Source organism: Anarrhichthys ocellatus, unplaced genomic scaffold, assembly GCF_004355925.1.
Source record: "Anarrhichthys ocellatus isolate YVR2014 unplaced genomic scaffold, GSC_Weel_1.0 scaffold24, whole genome shotgun sequence".
NCBI classification, from domain to species: domain Eukaryota; kingdom Metazoa; phylum Chordata; class Actinopteri; order Perciformes; family Anarhichadidae; genus Anarrhichthys; species Anarrhichthys ocellatus.
This window is the reverse complement of record NW_022280054.1, coordinates 3,430,981-3,439,743: the sequence shown is the minus strand read 5'-3', so window position 1 is coordinate 3,439,743 and position 8,763 is coordinate 3,430,981. Positions and strand designations below refer to the sequence as shown.

The 8,763-nt window shown below is 46.2% G+C and overlaps 1 protein-coding gene across 3 annotated transcripts in view; it reads left to right on the top strand.

Annotated features, from left to right (window-relative positions):
• Positions 1–8,763, top strand: part of mettl16 (methyltransferase 16, N6-methyladenosine) — a 22,891-nt gene that overhangs the window by 8,748 nt on the left and 5,380 nt on the right. For all 3 annotated transcript variants that reach the window (XM_031861140.1, XM_031861139.1, XM_031861138.1), the window contains exons 3-8: positions 2,302–2,489; positions 3,249–3,389; positions 3,692–3,807; positions 4,010–4,152; positions 6,612–6,681; positions 7,967–8,056. In XM_031861140.1, coding sequence (XP_031717000.1) covers positions 2,302–2,489; positions 3,249–3,389; positions 3,692–3,807; positions 4,010–4,152; positions 6,612–6,681; positions 7,967–8,056 — 748 coding nt within the window. The remainder of the gene's footprint in view (positions 1–2,301; positions 2,490–3,248; positions 3,390–3,691; positions 3,808–4,009; positions 4,153–6,611; positions 6,682–7,966; positions 8,057–8,763) is intronic.

Genomic DNA, 8,763 nt, shown 5'->3' with positions numbered 1-8,763 from the left:
CCCCATGCACACACTTGTCTTCTCATCACTACTTTCTCATCGAGATGTTTGTCCCTCGCTGCGTCCCGTCGGCCACATTCATGTCGTAAGCGCGCTGCACCGGCGTAGATCGCGGGCACTCTCCCGCTCCGTCTGCTGCAGCCATTGCTCCAGCGTGGCCGGATTTGCGTGCTCTCCTCGTCTGTTCAGTAGGTGGGGTTGCCATGGAGACGTGACATTCGCAACGGCTGCTGATGGGAGTGATCGGCCTGCATTACACACACACACACACACACACACACACACACACACACACACACACACACACACACTCATCAGGGACTAAAAATAGAGGGCTGGCCTGAGCAGCCTCCCTCTCTCTGAATATTGATCCTGATCTCATGACGCCTCGGAGGAGAAAAGAAAGAGAGCAGAATATCTGGGAGAGGCTGAGCTTTCATTTTGGGGAAGAGTGAGCGCGATGCTGATGTATCACTTCTCCCTCATTAGCTCGATTCCTCCCCAAAGCTCCGGCTTTTGAAAAGGGCAAAATCTCTCCTCTGGTTCGTCTTTTGTGAATGTGAAAAGAGAGCCAGGTGTTGGTTCTCCTCCTGGAGGTCACTGATTAAACTGGACCATTAACCTAATATGTTCATTAGGTGAGGAGACGCGGGGTAAGATTGATGTCTCACACCTGGAGCGTCGTCTGTCTTTGTTATCACTCCTGAAGGAAGATGCAGAGTTTAGTGACCAGAGTCACCTCGGCAGCTTTTGCCCCCAGAATGTTTTGTTTTTTTAAATACTTATTTTTAGGGCCTTTTATGCCGTCATTACTCAGCCGACAGTAGAGAGATTATACACATTACGGCCCCCTGATCGACGCCTAAAACGAGGCCCCCTGTAGCTCAGTTCAGTTGGTCTAAAGGAATAAAACGATGAGTAGGACATAAACCCAACACACGTCTCACCGGCACCGGAAGCAGCACAGCGCTGCTATCAGTGTAAAGACTTGCTTAAAGGTTCTGTGTGTTGTACCCGGACACCTGCTCAAAAGAAATACGGGTCAGCGTTTCACCTCTACTACTGGGTCCATACAATCTAAATTTACTGTCATCAATTATTAAAAATATTATTATTAACCCACATACGCAAAACTCCACAAAGCTGGTGAAACGGCGCCGGCCTATAGTTGACGTTAGCCTTCTGTGTGCGACACTGACCGGCGCCGTATGGTCCGTGTACGCTTTGATCGTTTCTTTATTTGATTAAATCCAAAGTAGCAGAAGAGAGAGAACCAACTGTTCGTCTCCGTTCTCTGGACTGAGACTGGACGCTTCAGTAGCATTTTGGTCATCAAGTTGAGCTAGAAGACGGGAAAAATGTAAATTTGGATTCGATTTTGTGTGTTGTGAAATATCATCAAAGAGGAGCTGAATACTGAGGGATAAACATTTCAGCTCTTCATGTGTAATTGATTTGTGGAAAGAAATGAAAACATAATCAGATGCTGGCTGCTTTGTGTCTCAGAGGTCTAATCTCCACCAGCCGTAGAGTTTTATTCTTTTGCTCACACTACACCGGTGAGGTGCCAGACGCTGCCATCACCAGGATGTGTCTAATTACATCTGCCGAGGTGCGAAAGCGCTCGGCGAAGCTTTAATTATACATATCTCGCCCACTCGCTCTGTCTGCCGCACTCGTGCCCGCTTGTGTGACAGCCGAAATCCTTAAACATGTCGAGAGGAAGAGACGGGAGAGCAGAGCGAGTGGGACTGAGCACTGGGAGTAAAAAGTGGGAGGTCTTTGTCATTGTCATTAGCAAGGGATTGTTGAGTTGATGGGCTGCTTATCTCCCTGTTGTCCTTCATCCGTGTGTGTGTGTGTGCGCGTGTGTGTGATGTGAAGTAATGAGGTTCAGGCTGGAGGAGCAGAGGGTTAATGAAGTGCAGTATTAGGAGCAGTTTGGTAAATTGCTGGCAGGTCGACTCATTGATAAAACAAGAGGATCAGCGTGTCACGAAATTGAAATCATCCTTAAAGGGAAATTAAAGGGGTTTATTCAACATGGGTTTTATTCTCGTAGCTTTGGTCACCGTTTCTATCAGTAATGATGACTATCGGGTTAACATCAACCAAACGTATTTGGAGGAGAAAACAAAAATTACGACTTCATAAAATAGTGGTTTAGATAAAATAAAAAAGAATTGTGGATACAATCGTAACAGTTGGAATAAAAACCCCAAAACCTGAATCTTCCTTTGTGTTGCTGTAGGATTTAGATGCACACATGAATTCATTGAGCCATGCTTGTTGCTCCTCTAGTGTGAACTTCAAAGAGCCGCAGGCGGTGCGAGCGCTGACCTGCACCCTGCTGAAGGAGGACTTTGGTCTGACCATCGAGATCCCTCTGGAGCGCCTCATCCCCACCGTCCCCCTCCGCCTCAACTACATCCACTGGGTGGAGGACCTCATCGACGGCCAGAAGCAGCCGCGCAGGGGCATCGACATCGGTACCACCACCGCTCTTTGTCTCATGTACTCCCCATCTTTTACTGTGTGCGATTGTTTACCTTTGATCATCATCCTGGTGAGGATGCTCCCAAAACATCAAGCTGACTTTTCATGTAACTGAGAGCAAAAAATATACGAATTAACCCTGTTTGTTCACGCGCGTGTCCCCCAGTTAGTTTACATTTGGGACCCCTGCTCTTGTTGGTTCTGGATGTGGCTTCCAGTAGCTCAGTGTGGCACACAAAATGTCAGTTGGTGCCTCCAGCTGGTACACATGAGCCCAGGCGTTCCCAGTGTTCCCAGCACTCAGCAGCCAAATCCTCACCCACATGTCACAGCGTGTTTGCCGTTCTGTCAGTCAGAGAAAAAGCTGTGTGTGTGTGTGTGTGTGTGTGTGTGTGTGTGTGTGTGTGTGTGTCCTCTTTAGGACCTCAGGTCACTGATTGATGACCCTGCATCTTTCTGTAAGCAGATTGAATCTGTCCGCTCCCTGATGGATCACCACTGCGCGTGTCCTTTACTAACCGGTGCCACTTATCTGAGCCTGGACTGACTTGTGCGGCTGTGTCCAATGTTGTCATGTGTGGAGGCTTTAATAACAGCTGCTGGAACTGACATTTATTGTCCGTTATAATCTCTTTACCATGTACTTTAAACAACACATTTCCATATTGGCCAATGAAACACATAACCATTCATCTTCCTAATGAACACACATCCTCAAACTGCCAAATGTGTGTGTGTGTGTGTTTTCTCAGGCACTGGTGCATCTTGTATCTACCCCTTACTGGGAGCCACAATGAACGGCTGGTACTTTCTGGCCACAGAGGTGGACGACATCTGTTTTGACTACGCGACGAAAAACGTTGAGCAGAACAACATGTCTGACCTCATTAAAGGTAAATGTCTGTCCACTCACGAACGCTGAATCTCAAGCCTTTAAACCGCACGCAGCCTTTCAGTGAAGTGTTTGTACATTCGCTCACCTAGTGTGTCTTTAAGGAAGACTACATTACTGTGGCTACAAATAACAAGTTATGGGATGATGGTAAATGCAAAGCTTTCAATATCAGTGTCTCATAGTGCCATCGAAGGCCACAGATTTGGACTGTTTTTTATTCATTCATTCCCAAGAGCTGTCATGATAAACCACTGAACTTATAAATCACTGCCTCATCTCTGCGTGCTTCCACTTTCCTAGTTGTCAAAGTCCCTCAGAAGACTCTCCTGATGGACGCCTTGAAAGAAGAGACAGAAATAGTGTACGACTTCTGCATGTGCAACCCTCCTTTTTTTGCCAATCAGCTTGAAGCAAAGGTGAGTGTTTCCCTTCTTAAACGTTAACGTTGTACTGGTGTCTTGTCCTGAATGTTTACATTAGAAATGGATAGACTTCTTTTGACGTGTTTGGCTCATTGAGAGTCAACACTGCACTTGTTCGTTGTGTTTTTTACACGATAGTAACAGGCTTCTAATAGGATTTCATCTTAATCTCTGTCTGTCTTGTTGCTCTCTCCAGGGGGTGAACTCCAGGAACTCACGGCGACCTCCGCCCAGCTCGGTGAACACAGGCGGGGTGACGGAGATCATGGCGGAGGGTGGGGAACTTGAGTTTGTAAAGAGGATCATTCACGACAGCCTGCAGCTCAAGAAACGCTTGCGGTGAGATAAAGAGCCGGACTCTGACCTTCAAAATCCAACCTCAAACTCAAACGCAATCACGATTTCCTCCCGTATAGGTGTTGGTGTATTTAATATCGTATGTAAGATCACATTTAAACCACAGCTAGATATTACACAGCTACAGATCTGAAGTGGCAGATGGATGAACAAGAGCACTGCACTTTGGTTCTCTTTGGAGAGGTTTTAATGGCTGCTGAGAGCACCAGTGAAGGGGAGACACCAAGAGGTGAAACGTGCAGATGGGTCGCTGCACATTAATGGAGCCGTCACCCACTCTTGGTTTAATGATTCTGGCACAAGCTCACCCATGTACTGTATCCGGGAGACCACAGGGAACAGCTGTGTTTGGGTGGGTGGGTGGGTGGGTGGGAGTGTCTCCAGCGGCCGTCGCATTACCCTCCCCCGTTCCCAGGGCTGTCACCGGGGCAGCAGAGTGAGACACGGGTAGAGGGAGCTGCAGAGTGGCGCTATTAAAGCTGATTAGACATGCCACACCTGCTTGGCCTCCTACGGGGAAGTACTGTGTGTGTGTGTGTGTGTGTGTGTGTGTGTGTGTGTGTTTAAATAATGCGTCGCTGGAAAGATGAGCACTCCTGAGAGGGCCCCATCTGAACACCTGCCTGCTCCTGTGCGGCTCTGTGTTGCACTCGTGTAGCCAGTATTTGTTTTTAACAGGTTTGATGCTCAGGCCAAACCAACCGGAGCCGGCTGTCACTCCCAAATGCATGCTGGGACACCCGAGCCACCAGGTGCCCATGGAAACCCTGTCCGCTTCACCGATTGGTCCTTTGAGACATCCTCACCACTCACACCCTGCTCCTCTTCCCCTCTTCCCCTCTTCTTTCCACCAAAGTGTAATTAGTGTCAGATCAGGGCATGCCACCTTATTTCCCAGTATAACACGCATCCAAAACCCCAGTAAAGAAACGAGGTGATACTCTTCATTTATCGTGCCACTGATATGAAAATTGCCATCTCTGCTCATAAGAGTGTAATCACACATGCTTCAACGGAGAACAGAGAATGTGGAAGCCAACGCAGCTGCACACTCTAGGATGTTTGACAAGCTGCCGGTGGAGGAGGGAAGCCCCCCCACCCACCCCCCCACTGTGTCGAAAAGTGGGAACATCTGTGAATATTAGAGCTGTTCAATATTTCATTTTGTCAACCAAGGCTGACATGTTGCTCTTCCCTCCCCCTCCCCCCCTCCGGGCATCTTCAAACCTCCCGAACCTGATTACAGATCATCGTCCTCTCCGTCAATCACAAGTAAAAACTGTTCTTAAGATGTGATTCCATCTGCAGTCGTTGGGCGTGACTGTAACTTTGTACCTTTATGTACATTACTATTTACTAGGGCTTAGGTTTGATCACAAGTCAGAGGTCCTTCAACTCAAAAGGAAGAAAAGAAATGCAATATCCTGCGCTGCTATACATTACATGATATATACATTCATATAAATCTAAACTGGTGTAAATAGATGTTATTAATGTGCTAACCATTCTTAAAATCACATTTAAGTCCCTTGATTTATGTTCCATTTAACCATAGAGAACACAATCATTTATCTTTGATTAATTGTTTTGTCATAAAATATCAGAATGTACCTGAGCCCAAGGTGACGTCTTCAAATATATTCAATAATTAACAATGTGGGACTTAGAACCTCGTCTTATTCTCACATTTCAGTGGCTTTTTGCTTGGAATTATTTTCAATTACTAAGAAAACATTATCATTAATTTTCTTTGATTGACTTAAAAAAACGAACATAGATTTAATAAAACTTTACCCAGAAATCATGCAGCAGAGGCAGAAGTACTTTTTCAGCAAATAAATAGCCAGAAAAGGACTTTTTAATTCTCAGAAACGCTTATTTCTGGGGCCGCACCTTTTGGAAGCGACTCAGATTAGTCAACATTTCCATTAAGTGGCAGTTGGAATTGACAGGACCTATGAAAGTGAACAAAACAAATATTTTTGTTGCCAGTGGAACTAGAGTTTGTAGGACACATGCATGCTTGACCTATCTATTCATCACGTTTTATCTTTTACTTCCTAAACTGTGCAGATTAAATGAAGATAATTAGCTTTAAACGATGTTGAGTTAAAACTAAACAAACCTTGACAAGGTTTACTTCCTTCTAGTCTGACTCCCTGGTGTGTTTATCTTTCCTCCATCTTCCCCGGCTGGACTCTACTCCTCATTGATCAAGACCAACTTTGCGTCTGTATAGCACAGGAGAGATTATTGATCAGTGCACTCTGCACTGTACACACACACACGCACACACACAGATGTTTCTTCTGTCATGTTGTACTTTGTGTGTTTGTGCTGCTCCCCAAAGTTCACCTCGGCTCGTTTGATCTCTGCTCAATAGTTCATGCCCGCTAACGCAGCGGCACACAGCTGGTTGATATGGATTCTTCTGTCTGCAGGTGGTACAGCTGCATGTTGGGGAAGAAATGTAGCTTGGCACCTTTGAAAGAGGAGCTGAGGAAGCAAGGGGTGAGTACCAACCGAGGCAAACGCACAAATACATCTGCATCCTCTGCAATCAATGTCAAAGCGTCCGCAGCTTTTGATCTCGGCTCGCTCATGCAAGGAGGTGCCCCTTCTGCTCAGGCTTTGATAATAGCTTGTTAAAACAATCTTCGCCTTCTGAAGCCACAACACTCTTCGGGGAATTTGTATTGCTGTTGGAAGCAGACGGTTCGTCGCCATCAAGAGCAGCAGAAAACCGAGCGAAACGTATAACTCATCAGCTCTTTCTAATTTGCCCACTAAGCTGTGTCACAAACGAGCCGTGAAGGAGCTGATTTCTGTTAGCGCTGCATGACCGAGTCACACGCCGCGCTGTAGATAACGTGCATTAGCGTCATTAGCCTAACAAATAGCCCAGCACATGACTCCTGACTGCTGCCGGCATCTGGTCCTGTGCCAGTCACTTCCCTCACATGCTCGTAAAGGAAAAAAGCTCCACCTGCCATCCCTCAAAGCTCCTCCAGAGGTTTTCGGGGGGCTGTCGCTGCTCATCAGAGTGAGTGCAGCTTTGGCCAACGTCCAGAGAGGAGACTGTTGCCTCTTTTTAAAGTGTGTGCAAACAGAAACCCAGCCTAGTTAATATGCTAATGCTTTTATCACCCGTTACTCCATCCTCTCTCCAGTGTCTCCTCATCTCTCGTGTTTTTAATTTAGCAAGTGTGTACGTCTCAAATACAGAGCTCTGTGATCTTTATCTTCGTGTTCCTCCTCCACCTCATATTTACTGAAGCGGTCCTGAGAGACGCTTCAAGTCTTTCACATCATGGAGCTTTACTTTCTCACCCACTACTAGAGATGTGGAGCCAGAAGTCACAGCAGGAAAAACACTTTCAAGGATGAAGCGTCATAGTGTCGCGTTCTCGGTCTGTTGAAAATGATTTGGTTATGTCGAGCTGTTTTACATTTGATCACTTACTGTGCAAACTCTAAAAACTTCAGCCGACTAGTTCAGTGGCTCCAGCTGTTTTAATGATGGACGACGGTTTGATGTTTTTATTAATCGTTTTACTTTCTTTTAAAACATTCTCAAGACCTTATAATATACAACAATCATATACTATATAATTACTGGTAGAATTTCTCTGCTATGCCATATAATGATATAAAATAGTTTTCTCATCCCATCGCAAATGTGGACACTCAAGCATTGTTGAAGTAATGTGTTCATTGTGAATTGATCTGCTGCATGCAGCCAGCGGCGACGTGCTGATCACATCTAATCATACCTCTTATGTTCTTTTGTCCTCAGGTACCTAAAGTAACACACACGGAGTTCTGCCAGGGACGGACGATGCGCTGGGCGCTGGCTTGGAGTTTCTATGATGACGTGATTGTTCCGGTAAGTCTGAGCTCATTTTATTTCTCCTTATTGCCCAATTAACCCTCGACAGATTGTCTTGTGGTGATTGTAGCTGGATATTGAAATGCAGTACCAATATGCATCGATGATACCAAGGAATAGACTTCATTTGGTTCCATATTTCGATACACCCCAAAGCCGCCTCCTCAATTATGTACCACCTCCAACCTCTCACCCCTCTCCACACTGATCCTCTTTGCCCTCAGCCTCGTTCCATTAGAAGCACTTAACTCCTCCTCCTCTGGGAATATGTTTATGTGCTTTTTTTAACATGCTGTATCCAGGCAACAGTTGCCAGGGCAGGAGTGTGTGCATACACACACCGTACCGTTGTCCTCGTCTGGCCAGTGAAGAAGCCACAACAGCTAAAGGCTCATAGTAATGTCGGAGTGGTGACAGGTTAGAGATGATTGGAAGGTGGAGGCGGTCAGCAGCGGCTGTGTGACGACAACTGTGTGTGTTTTGTTGGACTCGTCTCTGTTTTGGCCTTTTCAGCATAAAAGCAGTTGTGCAGAATGATTGGCCTACTTTTTCTCCTGAAACCCTCCTCCTCCTTCTCCTCCTCTTCCTCCACTTCAACGCATATCCACCATCCTTCTTTACACTGGAGAGCTGCTCACCATCACTACAGCCCAGACTCTGTGTGTGTGTGTGTGTGTGTGTGTGTGTGTGTGTGTGTGTGTGTG